The sequence below is a fragment of the Vombatus ursinus genome, unplaced genomic scaffold (genome assembly GCF_900497805.2).
Source record: "Vombatus ursinus unplaced genomic scaffold, bare-nosed wombat genome assembly UNPS02014847.1, whole genome shotgun sequence".
In the NCBI taxonomy this organism is placed as follows: Eukaryota; Metazoa; Chordata; class Mammalia; order Diprotodontia; family Vombatidae; genus Vombatus; species Vombatus ursinus.
This window is the reverse complement of record NW_020954625.1, coordinates 14941094-14963687: the sequence shown is the minus strand read 5'-3', so window position 1 is coordinate 14963687 and position 22594 is coordinate 14941094. Positions and strand designations below refer to the sequence as shown.

The 22594-nt window shown below is 49.2% G+C and overlaps 1 protein-coding gene across 1 annotated transcript in view; it reads right to left on the bottom strand.

Moving 5' to 3' along the window:
- Positions 1 to 22594, bottom strand: part of CCDC6 (coiled-coil domain containing 6) — an 87891-nt gene that overhangs the window by 28380 nt on the left and 36917 nt on the right. The window contains exons 3-5 of the mRNA XM_027840610.1: positions 16933 to 17082; positions 10206 to 10334; positions 139 to 242 (exon numbers count right to left, since the gene is read on the bottom strand). Coding sequence (XP_027696411.1) covers positions 139 to 242; positions 10206 to 10334; positions 16933 to 17082 — 383 coding nt within the window. The remainder of the gene's footprint in view (positions 1 to 138; positions 243 to 10205; positions 10335 to 16932; positions 17083 to 22594) is intronic.

Below are 22594 nucleotides of genomic sequence, written 5' to 3'. Positions count from 1 at the left end.
ACACACACACACACACACACACACACACACACACACACACACACACAAGTGATAAGAGGAGACAGAAAAGAGAGAAGCTGGCCCTGGCCCGCCCAGGGCCCCATCCACCCCATCCACCGGCTCAAGGACCACACCCACCGTTTTTCCGCCTCCAGCTTGTCCATCCTCTTCCACAGCCGATTGACCAGTGCCTCCTGTTCTTGTTCCAATGTGTTTTCCAGGTCGATTTTCTCCCTCCGCAGCTAAAGGAAGAGGAAGACACGGGATAAGAACGTGGGACATCGACTGTGTTCACCGGGCTCGTGCCTGCACAGGCCCGGCTGCCCCAAGCAGACACAGAAGAGCTCTGCACCGTTCCCTCCAACCTGACAGGGGCCCAACGACTGTCTGTCCATCCTGTCCTCGCCGCTACAGCTCAGGGACACCGGTTTTCCACTGTGCGGTCACTGCCACGGTCCAGCCCTTCACTCTCACCATCCAGTCTGCTGACCCCGTGTGGGCCTCATCCCACCAAAAAGGTCAGAACCTCCCTAGAGGGGCGGGTGCGGTAAGTGGACAGAGGGCTGGTCCGGGGGCAGAAAGATTCGGGTTCAAGGCCTGCCTCCAACACATACAAGCCACAAGATCATGAAAAAGTCATTCAACCTCCTATCTTTCAGCCTCAGTTTTCTCATCTGTAAAGTGTTGATAACAGGAAGACTCGGGTCCAGTCTCAGCTCTGACTTTTAACCCTAGGAGACTTGGAAATGATCAGTGACATACAAGAGGTCCACGTGCTTTGGGAGAGGGAGCTTCCACCCCGAGAGCTGCTCCCTACAAACAAGAAAATTACAAATACAAACCAGGGGCAAAAGATGTTGAAAAGCAAGGCTGTTTCCAGTTTGGGGATGATAATCACGACGATGACGATAGCAAACACTTCAAGGGTGCCTCAAGGCCTCTCCAGCCTGGCCACGCCCAAATGACTTCCATGACCCAGCCGGGGAGAAGCATGCTCTCCACAAGAGAGAGCACTTTCTTTTGCAACGTGGATAACATGGAAATGTTCTGCATGACTTCACACGTATAATCCATTTTATATCTGCTTACCTTCAAAGGGGTGAGGGAGGGAGGGAGAGAATTAGGAACTCAAGATATTAAAAAACGAATCTAAAAAATTTTTCGTGTCATTGGGAAATATTTAATGAAATAAAATGTATTTAAAATTTTTTTAAATAAAAGAGTAAACACACACACACACACACACACACACACACACACACAAAGTATCTCTTGTCTGACCTTAGAATCCATCACAGAACCTGAAGTCAGTTAAGCTAACTGAACAATTATACCTAATTTTAGAACCAGCAGAAGGCTGCCTTGGAAAAGGAGCCTGAGGTCACAGATCCAGAGCTGGTGACACACTAGGTGAATGTTCCACTCGGAGCAGAGAAGGCCAGAGTTCAAATACTGCCTCAGGCATTTATTTAGCAGTTGTGTGACCCTGGGAAAGTCACTTAACACCTCTCAGTCTTAGTTTCCTCATCTGTAACATGGGATAATAAGTACATCCACTTCCCAGGGTTGAAGCGTCGTACAGAAACTATCTTGCAAATGTGAGCTATGCCCTCAGAACCGCCCTGAGTCCCACCTTCTCTTTCCATGAGAGAGAAAGCCAGGATTCAAATCCAATGTGGGCTCTGCCCACCACTCTCCCCTGCCTCTCCATATAAGTGGGCTCCACACTCACTGTGACAACAAACTAGAAATGGAAGCTTCCAGATATTCTTTCCTTGATGCTGCAACACACCCCCACGTACACACATACACACACAAACACACACATGAAGTGAGTTTGTATACTGGAGGCATTTGGCCAAACCACAGGGAGGATCCTTTCAGAGCATGTGCGGGCCTCAGTCCCAGGCCAGCATTTTCAAGCATCTCTGTTAATGGGGCTTATCTTCTAAAAGGCACCAGGGAGAACAAACAAGGAAACAGAAAGTGGGCAGGTCTAGTGTATCCCAAGGACAGTCACTATTAATTTGTCCAGAAGATGCGAGAAAGAGCACGTGCAAAGTCAGGTGGTCGTCACCACCATTACCATGGCCAAGGTCGCAGCCTGCAAGAAGGCCATGTGGAACTCACTGGACGTCTGTCTGGATGGATTCTTCCAACAAGACAGGGGAAAGTATGTAAAGGGAGCAGCCCCCACACTGAGGCACGTGGGGGAAGCGTGGGGACCTCTTCTCAGAATCACTTTTAAATGCATAAAATGAAACACATCAGATGACAATGAAACCAAGTTTACTGAAATGGTTATTTTTTTTAAAAAGAGGTTCCAAGCTAAGAATACCTACAGCTGAGGCCATTTCACGAATGCATCATTTGGATAATTTCAGTAAATACTGGGGGGGGGGGTGCGGGACCACCCATAAGTCAGGAATATTTAATGTCCTTCAAAATGGTAGCTAATTAAATACACCTTTCCAGACGGCCTACTCTCAAAGTATTACTTGGGAACAAAGAAAAGAAGTCAGACTTCACTTTCCATTCCATTTTGGGAGCTAAATTCCTACCCACATAATGACTTTTTAAAATGTCAACGAGAACTTTAATCACCAGCTCAGATGAAGCACATGCCAGGGCCTGCACACACAGCCATCCAATCTGGGGGCAGGAGGCAGCACTGTCCCTACTGGCAATGTCCGTGAAAGGCACAAGAGAAGATGGCAAAGGTGAGCAAACAGACTGACAAAAGACAAGCCAGCAAGCCATGCTAACCAACAATAAAGACAATTATCTCTCTAACACTCAGAGACGTAGATTGGCTGTCAACCACAGAACCCTCACTGAAGACTCAATACCCGGGATGACCCAAAGGACAGCATGGAAATGCTCGCTGGGTGTACCCGGGCTGGGGTCCCACTGAACCCGTGATGGCACATGTGTGAGAAGGGGTGTCGGAGACACCAGCCAAATGAGGGAAGGGCCAAGCACTGCATTTGTATTCATAAAATGTGAAACGACTTCAGGAGGAAGGGGCTCAGGGTCCCTGGGACGGATGGACTGTGCTGAGGGAAGCCCCTGGTCTGATCTGCGGGAGCTTAGGCAAGCCCATACCCTGTCCAGGCTTCAGTATGTTCATCTGTAAAAGGAGAAGCTTAGACCAAAAGACCTTGATGGTCACTGCCAGCTTTGACCCTAGGACGGAGGCAGCGCCCTCACTGCTATCACAGATCACTGAAATATTAAGGTTCACAGAGTGCTTTCCCCTCAACAACCCTGTGAGGGAAGGAGGGCAATGAGAATCATTCCCATTAGAACAGTAAGCATTGAGGGGAGCTGTCAAGGGGAAAAAGAAGCCAGAGAAAGGTGAGGCAGCCAGAGTGAGTTAATTAGACAGGACAAAGGCGGCCCTCCCACCCTACATGCCTCAGCTACAGTTCAGTCAGGGCTAGCTGGGAGGAATTACAGGATGAATGTACGTAGGTGAGGAGCCTTGGGGCTTCTTAGGACCAGCTTGGGGTGGGGGTAGGAAGGAGCCGAGGAGGAGCCATGTTTTAGAAAGAATATTGGATTACAGAGAGAGGACCTGGGTTCAAATCCCAGCTTTGACACTTTTATCACTCAAAAAGCCCTTGCTATATGCCAGGAGCTGTGCTAGATACAGGGATACAAAGACAAAAAAAAAACCATTGCCAGCCTTCAAGTGCAGTATGCCCTCCAACATGAGGCATTCCTGATCCCCTCAGTTTCTAGTGCCCCCCCCAATAAACTACCTCCACTCACTGCATGTATTATGTCAATACTTATGTCTACGTATATGATGCATTTGCACGTATATGCATATAAATGTTTATGTGTATATACGCATGCATATGTATGTGCATGCATGCATACGTTTGTGTTTTGTATGTATATTGTGAAGTATCTGTATTACATTGTGCAATGTGTATGTGTGCACGACACAGGCATGTTTGCATATACATATGTATACGTGTATACTATGTATACATACACATAGAGGTATGCACGTATACATATAAATACATGTCCGTGTGTGTACACACGCACATGTGTCCTATGTGGTGTGTGTATATGTTATATGTATGTGATATGTATTTGATACATAGGTTGTATATATATGTGAATGTGTTATACATGCTGTCTATATCCATCTGTGCATGTGTATACATGTGTACATGTATATGGCTATGTCTATCCCATTAGAACATTTGTTCACTGTCGTGCTTTTGTCAATGTATCTAGAATTTATTTGGCCCTTAATACCCTGCACAAGTCAGTGCTGCTTTTCTTCATTCATGTCCTACTCTTTGTGACGCCCTTTGGGGTTTTCTTGGCAGAGATGCTGGAGTGGTTTGCCATTTCCTTCTCCAGCTCATTTTATAGATGAGAAAACTGAGGCAAACAGGGTGAAGTGACTTGCCCAGGGTCACACAGCTGGTAAGTGTCTGAGAACAGATTTGAACTCAGGAAGATGGAGTCTTCCTGACTCCAGGCCCGGCGCTCTGTGCACTATAGTGCCACCTGGACAGGTCACTTTGCTTCAAAAGATCAGACCTCAACATGAGACTGACCTAGAGCCAACCAAACAAAAAGGACCCTCCCGGGCCCCCTCACAGTTCCACTAACTCCCTCCCTTTTCAACGCCATTCTAAGCAGTTCCGCTATTTCCAGGATCCCTCATTCCTCTGAGCAGACAGCGGCCCATTCGTGTCCTGACTGACAGCCGGCCTTAGGGAATCCAGCTCCCTGCAGCCCCCCCAGTGACGGTCCTCTCTGAGCTTAGTCACGCAGGGCCTGGACTGGTGACAACCCCAGCGCTCGTTCTCCCTGGGCACAGCCTCCAGGAACTGCAGGCCACCTACAGGAAACGGTGAGGCCAGTGCGGAGGGCGCCGCGCAGCCAAGCGCTCAACCTGCTGACCCTCCAGAAAATCCAAGGACAACTTCAGTTCCCTCCAAGCCAATGTCCTATACTGTGTTCAAGAGCAAAAGCACGGCCTAAGAAGTTTTAAAAAGAAACTGAATAAAAGGGATAAAACAATTCACTTCTCCGGGTATCCTTTGGTCAATCATAATAGCCCACACCCTCTCTACCTTTACCTCCCCATGGGACATTCTGAATTTTTAAACTGTATATCATAAATTAGGGACCAAAGTATGGGCAGAAGAAACACAACGGGAAATAGCAGTATCAAATACAGTCCATCCTCTTTCTTCCTCCCTCTCCCTCATCCTCCTCTCCCTCTCCCCCTCCCCCTCCTTCTCTCTCTGTCTCTCTCTCTCTCCCTCTCTCTCTCTCTCTCTCTCTCTCCCTCTCTCTCTCTCTAGGTTTGTGGCTCTAATTCTCAGCCAGACAACCTTGGGCATGTTACATAACTTCTCTGTCCCTAAATCATCTCATTTCTGAGATGAGAGTCTGGAAATGTGCAGCCCATGTTTGCTGGGAAGCAGCGGCCATGCGGCTTTAGGGGATGCCAGCTCCAACGCTGCCACTGCCACTGACCAGCTGGGTAGCCCCTGGCAAGCCGCGGGCTTTGGAGAGCGGGCACCGTGTGATCTCTGGTCCAACTGTCTTATTTGGGGAAGGGACAAAGTAAGGCCCAGAGAGCTTCCAAGACCGTCCAAGGCCACACAGGGAGCAGCGTCAGAGCCCAGACTCAAAGCCCGTGTTCTGCCTCCTAATCTGGGCTCTTTCCAGCACCCCCTGCTCACATGACACCGGGCTGCAGGCTGCCTTGATGGAAGGAGTTTTTCTACCCTGAAAAAGTACGGTTCTTTGCTGCATTCAAATGCTTCCACAGGCAATCCACCAGCATTTTATGAAGTGCTTACTCTGCGTGTGCCAGGCATGGTGCTGAGCACGGCGCCGAGCATCCCCAAGCAGGGAGAGTCCTGCCAACAACCACATACACACTAGATCTATCCTGGATAAATGGGAGGAAATCACCAGTGATGGAGGGCGATGGAGGCGCCTTGGGGAAGGCCTCCTGCACAAGTCCACCTCAAAGGGTGGATCAATGGGTAGATCAAAGGAGACGACGGAAGGGCAGCACCTGGTAAAGCGCCACAGACACACAGGGCATGGCAAAGGCCCTCAGGAGGCGACCTGCCCAATGCCAGCTCCAAGCCACCACCGCTGCCATCTGTTCAGTAATCTGCGGAATTCAGCTGGCCCGGGCATTTCTCCGACCCCTGACTTTGAGAACTTCAGAAACAAAAAAAATCAACCTCTATTTATGGTCGAGGTCTGTTAAGACAGATGTGCCTGGAACAGAGAGGCTGTTGCCACACACACACACACACACACACACACACACACACACACACACACACTACCAGCCCCCACAGCAACACAAGTGTGGAGACGGCTCCATCAACGACGGACCCAAATACACCGGCGTCCATCTGATGGCCCACTGAAAATGCCAAGGATGCAATCTAAAAGGAAGTCACGCCCATGACAGACACCTTCTAAAGCTAAACTGCCCCTGAGCTCTGACATCAGATCCCTCACATAAAAGAGAGATCAGCAGGCGTTGCTAGAAATAGCATCCAACAAACAGAGTTAATGCCCCAAGAGAAGCCCCACAAAGGAGTCAACAGGGAGCCAGCCTCGGAGGCAGGAAGGTGTGAGTCTGAGTCCTGGCTACGTGAGAGCCTGGGTAAGTCACTGCCCTTCTCAGGACCCCCAAGAAACCGAGAGGTCATGGCGGGGCTGCTCCAGTAAACGGAGACCGTGGGTACACATTTAAGTACAAACAAGGTAAATACATGATAGTTTGGAAGAGCTGCCTGGGGACAAAACCTCCTTGGATGGAATTAAACTTGGATCCTCTTCAACCAATCCAGCATCATTTATTAGGCACCTACTATGTGCCAGGCACTGTGCTAAGGGCAGGATACAGAGACAGGCAAGAAGCAGACCCTGCTTTCAGGGAGCTCCCGGGCCAATCAGGTAGACGACATAAAAACAAGTGCATGCCAAACTCTGGCTTCTAGAGAATAAGGAGGCGACCACACCAACAGTATCTGGAGGGCACCAGTCCCGCCAGCCTTCTCCTCCTGGCCATCCTGCCCCCACTGCCCGACAGACTCTCCACTGTGATACTTCCACAGCAATGCTGAACCTCTCGGGCCGCAACTCACAACTCCCAGGTTGCCCTGAGAAGCTCCAGAAAGAACCAACAATGAACAATACATTGGAGAGAAAAGAGCCCTCTGGAAACCCAACCTCCTAAGCTGAAGAGCACGCGAGGCGCACCTTCCCCTGCCTCCCCAAGCATGAATGTACACAGGCATGTCACCTGATGCATCACGTACACCACGAGGATGCCCTGGGCACACTGAGGCAAGGCAACTGGAATGTTATAGTGTTAAGCCATCTGTTTTCACTACACTATAGATCTGAAAGCACACCATGGTATAGCAGAAGGCTGGCCTCAGTGTCTAAAAACCTGGGCTCAAGTTCTGCCTTTGATACGCGCTGGCTCTGTGACCCTGGAGAAGTCATTTAACCCCAAAAGGAGCCAAGCGCCTCTGTCAATTATCTACCATTGATCCTGTCTAGTGCTTGTTTGCAGACAGTCTCTGGCATGTCATCTACCCCATCAGAAAGTGAGCTCTAAAGAAGAGACTGTCTTCTGCCTCTCTGAGCATCCCCAGAGCTTAGCAGAGGGCCTAGCATACAGAAGGTACTTACTAAATGTTAACTGATTGACTCTAAGACTCCTTACGTTACAGACGAAACACTGATTTGTGTCAGAAAAGGGAGTTTCCACACTGGGACTTCCCCATACTGATGAAATCACAGTTTGGGTACAAAAAAATTTTTTAATTTAAAAAGGAATTAGGGGCAGCTAGGTGGCACAGTGGAAAGAGCACTGGCCCTGAAGTCAGGAGGATCTGAGTTCAAATCCGGCCTCAGACCAAACACTTGACACTTACTAGCTGTGTGACCCTGGGCAAGTCACTTAACCCCAATTGCCTACATAAATAAATAAAAGGAATTAAATTCGATCTTCTGAAGTTACTTTTTAGATCATTATGAAAGAACTTGAGAAATAAATATTCGGCTGATGAAATGCCAATGGAGAGGCAGCTCTGCAGAGCAGTAGGAAGGGCTCTGGATTTGGAGTCAAGAGCCTCGGGTCTGAACTCTGGTTCTGTCACCGATTCCCCGCTGGGTGACTTTGAGAGAGTCACTTCTCCTCTCTGGGCCTTACCTGGGAAAGGGAATAAAGTGAGGTGCCCTGACGAGGCGATCTCTACGGCCCCTTCCAGGCCTGGAAAGTCATTCCCTAAAATGCACCTTCAAAGCCTTCACGAATGCACTGCTGTACTGCGTGCCAAAGCTGCATCTGTCCTGGATCCTACCCAACATCAGCTCCATCTGCTGCCCCTGCCAAAAGGGCCTCAGGCAGTTTTCCTCCACAGTCCAAGCCCCTCTCAGTAGAGGAGGGGAAACCAAGTCCTAGGAAGGGAGTGAACCACCTCCAGTCACAGCATTCCAGTGGGAGCTGAGAAGGGAAGGCTGAATTCTTGGCCTGGTTCCCTTTGTCCAACACCACCCACGGCTGCTTTAACACCGCCTACCCTCGATTCTCAAGTCACTGCATAAATACAAGAAAAGAAGGAATCTTGGGAAACTGTGTGTGTCTCAAGTGAGCCCACTGGCACCCTTCACAGCCTAGGGGATCCAGAGCATAACTTTCCCCAAAAGACTGTAAGAGATTGTTTAGTAAATCCTCATCTCTGAGGTTTCATCCTGAACAGAATCCAGTGACCTGCGGTTGCTGTAACTAGGAACTGAAGGGCCCAATTCAGGGGCTGAGCATATTTTTAATCAGGATCCAGAGGAAGCAGGCCTCAACTTAGAAGATGCATCTTTATTTAGGGAAAGGAAGCTCAGCTCTGGTTATTCTAGACACACAGTTCTAACGCTACCCCAACACGGCCAAGATGAGGCAGTGGGGCATGGTGGGAAGGGCTCCAGAGACCTGGGTTCTTACACCCCCATGTTCCTGGGCATACTAAACCCTGACTGTGTGCTAGGCACAGGAGACACTGAAGCAGATCCCTGGTTTGAATCCTGGAACTAGCATTGCAGTAAAGTGTCCCCAGCTGCTCCACCTCCAATTAGGAAAGTTGAGGCTCTAGCCCCACCTTGTGGCCATGCGAGTAACCCAGGTGGAGCATCCCATGGCCACCAGGAGCTTCCCTTCTACTGAGGCGGACAGTGCAGGCCCACAGGCGTCTGTGTTCTGCGCTTCAGCTTCCGAATCTGCAAAATGAGGAGGGTGAACCAGACGCCTGATGATGATGATGATGATGATGATGACGACGACGACGATGACATCTAGCACTGACATAGCACTTTAAGGATTGCAAAGATCTTTACAAATACGATTTCATTTTCTCCTCAAAACAGCCCTGGGAAGAAGGTGCTATTATTTTCCCCATTTTACTGATGAGGAAACTGAGGCAGAGAAAAGCTAAATGACTTCCTCAGGGGTTACACAGCCAGTATATGTCAGAGGCAGAACTTGAATTCAGGTTTTTCCTGACCCAGCTCTCTATCCCCTATACTAAGCTGACTCATTTTTATTGGTATTAGTAATTATTAAGAGTAATTAAAGCAACTAAAGAGAACATTCATAAGAAAGTTTTAAAAACTCAATAAACATTAGATGCCTACTATGTGCACCAAATTTTAAAAATTCACATAAAGTAGCATAATAAGCCAGGCCAGAGTGATTTCCATCACTTGGTTAAAGGCAGGTTCTCATTCTAAGGCTGCAATATTTTGTTGGGGACATAAAACCTTCTCCTCTGACAAAAATTGATCCTCCGCTCACTCCAAGCCTCCTGGGACTCACTGCGGCCTTCCTCAGCCTACGTGAGCATGACACACGCCAGCCCCCCTCCTGCACATCTGCTCTGGGAGGTTTCAAAGACCGAGCGTGGGGGTGAGAGCACAGGATACGGAGGGCCCTCCGAAACCCTGTCACTGCAGCTCTGAGCACCGAGACAATGCCAAGGGCAGAAAGAAGCTGTCTGGCCCACGGGGGGCCTGACAAGAGGAAGGGGCAGGCCAGTCCTCGCCCAGGACACAGGCCAGAGAGACCGGCCCGCAGGGGAGGGGCGGGGCGTGGCACGCGGGGGGAGGGGAGGGGAGGGGCAGGGCGCAGCGCGTACCTGCTCCAGCGTGAGCTGCTTCGAGATGGTGTCGTTCTCCAGTTTCTTGATCTTTTTCATCAGTTTATTGACCTGGAACTCCTGCTCCTGCTCCAGGTGCTGCTCCAGTTCTGCCTTCTCGTGCTGCAGCTACACAAAGGGGATGCAAACAGCGGCAGGCATGAAATCCAAGCGGTACAGGAGCCTGGGATCCAACCCCCACCCGCCCCGCGGTGAACGCAGCCCCAGGCTGTCCCTCTGGACACAAGTCCTAAGGCGGTGAGTGAATCAATCCTCCACACAAGTGATCACCACACTCACAATCCCTACTGAAGAGCGGCTGCGCAATCCATCCTGGCTAATTCTCACAATAATAATAAAAATTCCATTTCTCCAGTGCAGAAGGTGTGCAAAGTCTGTCTGTGAGGGCAGCAGGCTATTCTATTTCCCACATTACAGATGAGGACACTGAGGCTCAGAGGAGCACCCAGGGTGTCTGAGTTCAAGCCGCCCCCCTTCCTTTTCCTCTGTGCCCCTCCAAAAGAGAATAGCATACCGCAGAGCCCGAGAGAAGGTCCAGAATCCCATACTATGCGCAGCATGCTTATTTCAGTAAATACGGCTCAATCAAGGCTCCGTGAGCTGTTCGTATAATGTATGTATAATTCATGCATATTGCTATGGCCTTAACATCCACATTCTTGCAATGATTCTGTATCTGGGGCCAGGAGCCCCAGAGGCCCCCAACTATAGCTCAGCCCAAGGACAAAGGAGACATGCGGTGGTGGGTGACCAGAGAAAAAGGAAGAGATCGCCAGGGAAGCGATGGAGAGAGACCTACATGGCCACGGGAGGTCACCTGCCCATGCAGGTCTACACCTTCTCTCCCAAACTCAGACATGTGAAATGACCTGCCCAGAGGCTGGAAGCCACTGCGGGGCAGAGGTCTTCCCTATCTTCAAGCCCTGCACTCTATCCACTCCACCGTGACACCTCTCCAGGGCTCTTAACCCGACGTCCATAAACGCGTTTTTAAAATGTTTTGATAATGGTACCTTAATATAATTGGATTCCTTTATCATTCCATATATGTGATTTTATGCATATTAAAACATCACTTTGAGAAGGGGTCCATGGGCTCCACTGCCTAGGGGTGAAGAACCCCTGCTCTGGGTAAGCATCCTGACTCTCACTCAATCATTTTCTAAAAACAAAATAAGTTGCATTTAACACCAATTAGGCACCTCCCATGTGGGGAAAACAACAGGATTCCTTGCATTAAAATAATCAAATCACAAAAAAGAAAGAATTTTTCAGCAGGGAACTTTTTCTTCAATTTCTTTCTTTGCTATTTATGTGCATTTCCTTGAAGTGATAAGTATCTTTGAGAGGCAGCCAAGGTGTGAGGGTCAGTTAGGAAGACTGGAGTTAAAGCCTTCCCTGGTCATACTGGCTGTACGATCACAGACCAGCCAGGCACACTTCTCTCAGATCACAAATTACCAATCCGCTGTGGATCTGCATTGGGGTGAGTGTACACACTGTGAGATCCCAGTGAAGTCAGTGATGCCTGTTATCATGGCCAACATCCAATTAGGCTTGGTGCTGTTTTGTTTTGTTTTTTAAACTCAGACAACACAGATAGGGTAAGTGTATAACGTTTAAATGTTCCCAAAGAAATGTTCCCCTCAAAAACTACCCCAAGGAACATCTAGAAAAATTGTACCTCTCAGGACTGAAGTGAGGTGATTTCTGAGACTTTCAAACATCTGGAAAATGAGCTCTAGACTGGGCACTGAAAAGCCAAGAAACACAGAATTCACTTTCGCCCACACACAGAACTGAAACAAAAGGCCCTGCTGCCTGGTCTCTTCTGTTGTGACTCAGGAGACATCACAGTTTGGAAGCCGGGTGACTAGTGTGGTTTTGTTTTTTAACGAGAAAACAGGAAACAAAATGTAAAGCGCTGTCTTGGAAATTTAAAAAAAAAACTCACTTGTGAAAGTAGCAGCTGGCAAAATGTGAAAACCAATGGGACAAAAATAAAACATGAGATTAAGATGGAAGATGAACCACAGATTAAATTCAAAGAAAACCTAAGTGTTTTCCAACATTCCATCCAAAGGAGGTAGGAACCCACGCCAGAGAGAGCAGGCTCAGAAGAACACTCCTCCAATTCTCCAATCACCCTGGCAAGTGCGTCCAAAGAGCCAAGGCCTCATTCTGTCACGGTGGCTTTGCTGGACACAAATGGCAGATAACCCAGGTTACCTCCCCAATGAGACAGCACCTCCCCAGGTCAGAGAAGGTCTAGCATGGATGGATGACAAGCCGCTTGTCACTGCAGCCACAGAAAGACAAGGCTAACAGACATGACACGTCCTGGACGTTTCTGAGAGCCTACTTCAGCCTACATCCCACCTGTGATCAGTCAAGAAATGCTCATGAAGCGCCTGTGTGCCGGGCCCTGCTGGGTGCTGCGGACACAAGGACACAGATTGAAAAAATCCGGAAGCTTATGAGCTAAAGTGGGAGACTGCAAGCAGACAAAAAATACAGCATAAAGTAAATAAATACTAACATAGACCAGGGAGTAAGTGCCCAGGGGAGGATTCTAACCCCATTGTGTGACACAAAGTCTTTCTCTGCCCTTAAAATGGAAGGTGTCCTCAAACAAAACCTCTACCTCTTGAGTTGTGAAAAATATATAACATGGTACCAATCCAAACCAACATAGGTGCCGTGCTGTTTCCCACACACGATGTTACATCTTACATCTCTGGGTTCTGGCCTAGCTGCATCCCAGATCCCCAGAAAACACTCTGCTCCCTCCGCTTCACGGCATCCATAGTCTCCTTCAAAGCTCAGCTTAAGGGCCGCCTTCCTGCCCCTCCCCATACAGCTGCCTCAGTGTCCTCTACTGGGAAAACTGCAGGAAGCGGTCTAGACCACACGTATTAGGTCTCTTCTCATTCTAAAATGGTGCAGCCGTGAGGAGCCCATGAGGAGACACGGCCAGCATCACGGCAAAGTCAGTGTTGGTAGGATGGGGCAGTTGGATGGCCGAAAGTGGTGGAGAAGAGATCCCTGGAGGGCTGGGGGAGGATGCGTCATCTGGGCGGGCCAAGGATCAATCACTCAGCAGCAGCAGCAGCAGCAGCAGCAGGCGGACGAGTGGTTCTACCCACAACTTCCTTCCTATCTTCCCCACTCATCTTTCCACAAACAATTTGAACCCAAGCTGGTATTCAATTCTACAAACTTTCATTAAGCTCTTACTACTTGAGCTACCACTGGGAACACAGAGACAAAAAAAAAAATTTCACCCACAATTCCTGTCCTCAGAGAGTTTACAACTTAATAACTGGGCAGTTAGGTACTGCAATAGATAGGCAGCAAGACCTGAGTTCAAATCTGGCCTTAGACACTAACGACATGACCCTGGGTAAGTCCCTCAGCCTCTGTCTTCAGGTTCCTCATCTATGAAATGGGGAAATAAAAGTACCTTCCTCCAGTGGGTTGTTGTGAGGATCAAATGAGCATTTGTCAAGTAGTTAGCTGTGTGCCTGGCACATAGCAGGCACCATATAAATGCTAACTGGGATTACAATTGGGGTGAGGAGGAGATAATGTGAGTAACAGTTCACAAAGCAGAGGTGTAAAGGATGAAAGGAAGGTGGGAAGTGGGTGTGTGACCGGAGAGAAGAGAGATTTGGCAGATCAGCAGGTCAGTAGTCACCACCCAGACGTGGGGAGGGACGAGAGTCTGAGATGGCTTTGGGGCTTTGTGCCTGACTGATGGCAGAAGAGACAGGTCTAGGGGGAGGAAGAGGTGGATTTTAAGGGCCACGCTGCATCTGAGCTCCCCACAAAGCAAACCAACACCCCTCCATCTCTATCCTCATCTGAGCACAGGTGGAGCAAAGCCCTGGGGAAAGCCCGAGGGATGATGCAGCCAATCCTCCATCACCAACAGTTAACACTCTCCAAGTGATCTCCTCATTCTTCGGTCCTTCCCCAATCCCGTCAGCTCTCCCCTGCCTTGGAGGACAGCACGGAAACACTCCAACTTCCTGGAACACCTTTCATCTTTTCTAATTTGGACAATCCAAGCTAAGCGCAGTGCTGACGTCTTGATGAGAGGGTCCTGGTACTTGACACGAGAATCCCCTTTCAGAGGTTTCTTGAGGTTAAAAGTATTGTCATAATCATACAAAGATATTTTCATTTCTCATACAATAAATATCGATAGACTGAGTCCACATAAGCAGAAAACTGTTTAAAAATGTGAAGTCCTTGATAATTCTTAAGAGTGTAAAGAGATTTCAGGACACAAAGTTGGAGAACCACTGGGCTAACCTAAAGGATATCATTGGTTCCACAAAAACAGGATTCCAGTAAATCGATGTTCCAAGGGGCAACTGGTCAACTGACTGAAGAGCATCACGGCTGACTTGCATTATCAAGTCAACAACATTTCTAACCTATGCTTAATTAGTAAATTCGAAGAAGCAGAAACAGGGATCCTTAAACTCTTAAACACAGCAGGTATGGTACAAGGGCTGAGGGTTTGGGTTCGAATCCTGGCTCCATCACTCATTACTATGCAGCCTGGGGTGAGTCACTTCACCACCCGAGGCTGCAGCTCTTTGTCTATAAGATGAGACTGGACGAGGAGGCTTGGTAGGTCCTGTACTTCCAAGACCCCGGGCTCATCTGTTGGTTATTTAGGGTATGCCATGTACAGCACAACCAAGCAATCCAGAGCATTTAAGAGCCTATCCTAGAACGGGGGCCCATGCTTGGTTCTGGAGACACAAAGAGGAAAAAAAAAAGCATTCCTGCCTTCAAGGAGATTCCACTCTAGCTCAAGAAACAATGCACACACCCAGAAGCAAACACTAGGTAATGGGGGCGTCGTAGGGGGAGAAGCCAGGGAGTAGTGAGTTCACCAAAGGCCTCACCTAAGAGTCAATGAGTGTTAAGAAGTAACCTTAAAAAACCCTTCCATTTCTCTATCTGTCATGTGGTGAGAATGTGGCATTAATCAGTCATTTGCATGACATAATTCATTCTGCAGCATTTAACTGACAAGGTTGTGATTTTCCTTTTTAAGGAAAAAACCCAACATTGCCTTCTCTTTGCCCCCATTTTAGCTCTGACGTTCAGCTTACTCAGTGCCAGAAGGATTTGCAATGCCTTCATTTGCACAAAGGAAAAAAAAATCATTACCATTTGGAGTTAACTCCCAGGGAGAAGCTCGGCCCCCATTATCAAAAGGAAGCTGGTTTGTTGTTGGGTTTTTTAAAGTTTTATCAATCAAGGAAGGCTCGGGGCATTCAAAGACAAGAAGTGCTCCCTCCTCTCATCCTCACCCCAAATACAGCGAGCCTCGTGCTAAGCCAACCAACCCAGCGACTTCTGCCGACACGGTCTGCTGCACTGCACCCCCCTGCCCCGGTCCATTTCCCTCCACTGAGCACAGGGAGGGCTGCCTCTGGGTCAGGCATCCGGGACCCAGGTTATTCACCATGGCAGAAGTGGTTTTGTCTTTGTCTCCAGGTCCCCAGCGCCAAGCACGGAGCTCCACAGGCACCACGTGCTGAATAAAATACAGTTCATAGGACAATACAATAGAGAGTGCTGGGCGGCCTGTGAGATGGTGAGTTCCCTTCCTTGTTCAGGCTGAGGCTGGGGGATGGCTTGTGGGGTGGATCGTAGGGACAATTCCTTTCAGGTCCAGGTGGGACCTGGGATACTGGGAGAGAATCCCCGGCCTGGGGCATGGCCAGTGAGGATGCCCAGAGTCAAAAAGTGACCTGTGTGGTGTGAGGAGGGAGGCCAGTGTCATTGGATTGGATTTGCCTGGTGGGTGAAGAGGAGTCAGAAGGCTGGAAAGGTGGGGAGGGGCCAGGCTAAGCCAAGTAAAGGATTCTGTATGTGATCTGGAGGGATCATAGGAAGCCGCTGCAGTGTGTTGGCTAGGGGGCTACAGGGTCAGACCTGGCTTGGGGAAGGTCACTTTGGCAGCAGGGTGGAGGAGGGAGCAGGGTGAGGAGAGACTGGTTCTGGAAACACAATACTTTCAGGGGCCATCACTCCCTGGTATTTAAGTCACTGTGTATAGGCTTCTCCTGGCTGTTTGTTCTGCCCTGCGTCAGTTCCTAATGATGTATGTTTCTTCTGATATGTCTCTGATTTCCTCCAGACTTTATCCATCCCCTCTTTAAACTGACTGCCCTCTCTAAAAATGGCCATCATTAAAAAAAAAATGATTGGAATGCCCTAAATCGTCATCCTTTATTATGATACTGTAGTATCTCACTATATCCATATACCACCGCCTCTTCCGCCATCCCCTGGATCTGTGGACGACCATGTCTTTGGTTTTCGGCTACCACAAAGCCTCCTGCTGTGAAGACCCTGTCAGAGAGCCTTTCCCTCTGACACCAGCACCCTTCGGGGAGCGTGGCAGGGCGATTGTTGGGCCAAAGGATGCGGACCATCTACTGACTTGTCTTGCATATTTCCACAATTCTAACATGGAATGTTAAGGAAGATGTTTGTAAAAAGCAAAGGCTGATCCCATGGCAACAGAGAGGCCCCGGAAATATCCCAGGAGCCTCCATCCGAGTCACCCTGACCTCTCAGGATCCTCCTCCTCAGCAGACGTTTGGAGCAAGCTGCTGGACCGGCTAACTCGACTTCCCTGGAGGGGAAAGGACGGAGGGCCGACAGGGCCATTTACCTGCATCAGCTTTCTGGAGAGTTCATTAGTGAGGAATTCCTCCTCCTTCTCGTAATTCACAGCCAGCGTCTCCTTCTCCTTCTGCAAGGCCTGAATCTTCTTGAATAAGGTGTTACTGATGAACTCCTCCTCTTGCTCAGCCCTGGCTTGCTGGAAAACAAAACACACATATGGTAAAGAAAACAGAGATTTGCAAAAGGAAACGGGGGAAGGAGGGAAAGCTCAATTTCATATGACTGTCAGTTTCATTGGGGGCTAAGTCACACCCCAACTCGGGAAACTGGAAAAAGCCAGCCCATGAACTTATCCCTCCCTATGGTTGATGATTTTTTTTTTTTAAAGAGGGGAGTCATTCCCTAAATAATCTCATTGGTATATAATCAGAATGAAGAAAACTGCAAGTGCTCGTTGGCACCAATTCCGGGCCTCTCTTCAGCTCATCACGAGCCCAACGTTTATAAGCAAATTCATATGGAAAATGCACTGCATTTTGTTACTACCTTGTTAAATTTAATACAAGGATATGGCCCGAGTTACAATTTTATTGGGAATAAGAAACTCCCAGATGACAAAACTCCTACCAATTCAGGTGAGCGCCTCCTCACTAAAGTAAATTCATGGTAAATATAAATTTGTTGTATTTTTAAAAACTGTATATAACAGAACGTCTTAGGTTTGCAGGTGATCATCTTTTGTTTATGGAAATAGTCATGTTTGTGGATCTTTTTAAGCTTCGTGACAAAAAATTAACCACAATAACAAAAACAACATGCTCCACAGACATACTGAAGGGACCCGGATTCAAATCCCCGTGTGATATTTTTATGTGGAAAATAAGTGTCATGAATGAGGTAACCTCAAGGAGAAAGTTCTGCTCGAAGACTGCATCCTCAGTTTTCTTTTGCAGACCAAATTTCCTACTTATGTTAAAGGAAAATCCTAAACAGGAAAAATTAAGCAGTCTACCACTAATAGTTTATTAATTTTTTAATTAGCAAGACCTTGATTTCATCACTATTCATTTGTAGTCGAAAATATTCTGCTTGGAACGTGCCCCTCCAATGCTTAATATCGACAATTAAAAGCACCCTAAAGAGGCTTCCAGAAGCACCTGATTTGATTTGAAGAGCTCTGGCTTTAAGACAACCAGCCCAATCCTGTAATGGCGCATTGTGATGCATTAAGCCCCGATGAAATATTCATCCTTTACCCACCACACTCAGTGTTAATGCCAAGCCCACAGTGCACATCAACAGGAATCCTGGGAAAGTATGTCTGTAACGCCGCTCGCTCATGGACAAGCCAACGGGCTCCTGCCTGGCTCCCCCTCGCGTCCACACGCCCAACACTACGCACTCAGCCTCCCAGAAAAGGCCTGATGGCTCACCCCACCAGCACTTCTATCCCTTCCCATAATTACCTAGGAACAATACAACTGCCACAGAGAGAATATGGTGGGGTGGGGAAGGTGACACACTGACTCCATGTACAAAGTATAGACGTTGGGCCACAGAGAATCAGAATCAACAGCTTGGGGTGCAAAGGGCCTTAGAAGCCAGCTACTGCCCCCTGGATCTGAAAGGAATTGCCCCTATGATCCACCCCACAAGCCATCCCCCAGCCTCAACCTGAACAATGAAGGGAACTTGCCATCTCACAGGCCGCCCAGCACTCTCTGGGACACCTCTATAAGCAAGTTCTTCTGGACATCCAGCCTCGACTTCCCTCACTCCTTCCGGTCCTGCCTCTGGGGCCAAGCACAGTAAGTATAAACCCTGCTCCATGTCACAGCCCTTCAAACACGGAATAGCTTTCATGTCTCACCACCACCATCACCGCTGCCTCTACCACTGCCACCAGCACCAGGCTGCTCTTCTCTAGCCTGAACGCCCCGAGTTCCTTCAACCCATCCCCATAATATCAACTCCAGCTCTCGCACCACGATCCATGATTCTGGCGGGTTCTACAGTCATCATTCTCTATTCATGTTTCAGCCCGGCTGGGGTCCTTGCTGCTCCCCATTCACACTCTGAGCCCTCTCCCTGCTCTACCCCTGTCCAGGCTGTCCCCCACGCGTGCCCTCCTCCATTTGGCCTCTTGGCATCCTTAGCCTCCTTCCGAGCTCAGCTCACAGAACACCACTGATCCAAAGCCTTTCCTGAGCCCTCCAGAACTAAGCACTCTCCCTCTACCCCAAATTCTCACGTATAAATGTATCTAATCATATTTTATATCCCCTCTCCTACATCCTCCACCCCCCAAAACTCCTTGAAAGCAGGAATGGTGTTTTATTTTTGTTTTATCTTTTCATTCCCACATGCCAACAACTATGTACAGATAAAATATATACAGGATAAACTGGAGATAATCACAGAGGGAAATGAAGAGTTTGCTTAGGAGGGGATAAAAAAAAAATCAGACCTGTAATTGTGGGAAGGGCCAGCCTGAGGATCTTGACTAACGAAGGCCATTTCACTGGACTGAAAGCTCAGGGAGGCCGAGGCTTTAAGTTCAGATTCAGCCCATGGTGTTAACTCCTTTCCAGAGTCTGGGCACCTGTCCCTACCACACCAAACGTCTATGTCTCCGTCTTCCCACCTTGGGATGTTCTGCCTCCAGTTACCAACAAGCCCAGCACGCTCCCAGATATCAGGCAAAGGCAGGAATCCCAGGTCTCAGAAGGCCTCTCCCCCTTTATCCCACCCCGAGGAGATCCTTAGGCTGGCAGCCTGCCTGAAAACTGCCGACAAAGGGAAACTCCCTGACTCTGCTTCAGGGGGCTCTAACTGTGAAGGGCTTTTCCCGACCTGAGGCCCACATCTGCCCCCATCAATCGCTGCTGGTTCTGCTCCCCAGGGTCAATCGAGCAGAACAGAGTTCATCCCTCCTTTCCAGGCTGGATCGACTGACATGGGAAGATAATGACCCCGTCCTTCCCCCACCCCAGGGGAGTCAGCATGGGTCTATACCAGGATGATAAACAATCATTTTGCACAGCTCAGCCGTCAGGCTTGTTCACAAATTCCCAAACAGCGCCAGGGTCTCTTCCACTGAATGAGGTATTAGCATAACCAAGCTTTGAGAGGCTGAGTTCCCAGACCTTCTGTGTTCTAACCTGGCAAGAAGGTGAAAACCCATTGTAGTCTGAGGACCTGGGTTCAGATCTCCAGACCTTCAGCTCTCCATTTCACCCAAAAGTGTCTAAGAGAGAGGCCCGGGGCTGGTGCAGAATAAACGCCACACTGCTTTTTCACAGAAGAGCATGATACACAGCTAAGAGAAGCCTGGGTTCAAATACCGCAGCCAAGTGACTCGCGGGGGGGAGGCACCATGGCAGCCGCTGGTGGGCCCCCCTGCCTCCAGTCTCTCCTCATCCTGCTCCCTCCTCCACCCCGCTACCAAAGTGACCTTCCCCAAGCTAGGTCTGACCCTGTAGCCCCCTAGCCAACACTCTCCAGCAGCTCCCTATGATCCCTCCAGATCACATGCAGAATCCTCTACTTGGCTTAGCCCGGCCCCTCCCCACCTTTCCAGCCTTCTGACTCCCCTTTGCCCACCAGGCAAATCCAATCCAACGACACTGGCCTCTCTCCTCACACCACACAGGTCACTTTTTGACACTGGGCATCCTTACTGCCATGCCCCAGGCCAGGGATTCTCTCCCGCCTCATGTCTGGCTCTGGGACTCCCTCAAGTCTCTGCTAACATCCCAATCCCTGCCCTCCTTAATGCAAAGTCCTTCCCTCTGACAATCTCCAGCTGGCTCCCATCTAGATCATCTGTCCATGGTTGTGAACATGTTGTCTCGCCCACTGGAAGCTCCTTGAGGGAAGGACCCCTTGGTGCCTCTCCAGATGTGCCCGTGGAAAGGGGTTATGATTTTTATATTAACCGACATGGTATGAGTAATGACTGTAATGACAGTGCTCCGTTAACTGGCTGGCTGACCACAGTCAGGTCCCTTCACTTCTGAGCCTCCGTTTTCTGAAGGAAGATGTGGCCATGAGGATCGATCATATGAGAGGGGGCTGGATACATGTTCCACAAGGGCTGGTCAGCTGGGTTTCTCCTCGGCTGCCAGATAAGGCTCTGATTTCACTGACCCAGAAACATGCTAGTGAAGGGAGTCTCTATAACAATGCAGGTCAGCCTCTGCCCCGAGAGCCACCAAGGGTCCCAGGGTCGGGAAGGGAGAGGGCAGCTCCCTCCCCTGACACAGATGGGCACAGAGAGGCTGGCAGAGTGACTGCCCCAGATCACACAGAAGCAGGGCTTGAAACCAGGTCTCCTCAATCCGCGTCCGGTGCTCTAGGCCACTTTTCCTCTCAGGTTTACTGGGACACCTCCCAAATCCTTTGTTTTCAATGTCTTTCTGAAGCATCTGCTCTTTCCTAGAATCGCCATACCAAGAGCCAGCATTTACACAGTTCTATCAGCTCTGCGAAGCGCTTCACAAGTATCTTTGATCCTCCAACCACTCGGGGAGGCAGGTGCTATTATTATCCCCATATACTAGTGAGGAAACTGAGGCAGGCAGAGAGAGGTGCAGTGCCCTGGCCAGGACCACACGGCGAGGAAGGGTCTAAGGCCACATCTGAACTTGCATCTTCCTGAGTCCAGGCCCAGCGCTCTACCCACTACGACACCCAGCTGCCTCCTGACGGTGTGGTGAGGACTCCCTCAACAAGACCATTCCTCTAATATGAGCCAGAGCCCTCAGTGGCCCTCCAAAGCACCCTGGAAATGTTAGCTATCATTAAATGAGTTTGAATTCACCACCATCTGTCTACTACTGACCATTCAACAGCTTAAGTCGGTTGTTGCTGTAATGAAAGAACCTACTTTGTTCTACCAACTTGTTAACTGCCTTCCTAAACCTAGGAGGAACTTCTCTGCCCTCGAATCCCTCACGGCCCTTGTTCTGCCAGGAGTCCGGGTATTCTCAGGGCAGGAGGGTCTCCACGCTCTCTAGCCTCAGGTGCCACAGACCCAGAACTAATGCTGCTAAGTTAGGCAGCACTCATAAACAGAAACAACTGAGCTTTTAGCACACGGTTAGTAAGGCCAGTCACACCAGGGAGCTGCCTCTCCCGCAAAATCCGATGGAGCAGAGAGGGGAGCAGTCTTTGAGCTGCCCAAGCTCAATCCTCCTTGTCACCCATTGATCAAGATGGCAGGGAGTGCAGGTGACCTCTTGAGGGCACTGAAGGGCCCTCTCTTTGGTTTCTTGCCTACGTAAGATTTCTGCTTCAAGGTGTACGTGTGACCTCTCTGAGACTGCAAAAGGAAAGAGCAGGACTATAAGATCTCTTCTAGCTCTGAAAGTATGTGACTGTAAGGCTGCCCATTCCATGGGAAGATGGTACATCTCCTCCCATAAGCCCCTCTCTTTTTTAAAATTCACTGGTTCATAGATTTAGAGCCAAATGGGATTATCTGCCTCATTTTAAACATGAAGAAACGGGTCCAGGGAAGTGACGAAAGCTGATGGTCAGAGGGCGGCATCTGAACCCAGACCATAGGGCTTCCATCCGGTCCCACTGCCCTACCCCCACCCTCACCAGCCAGCCACTCATTTCATTGCACAACAAAGCAAAAATCACCTTTCAAAGAAAGCTTCCAAGTCCTCTCCCTGAACTGTTCCCCAAGGGGGGGATGGTGT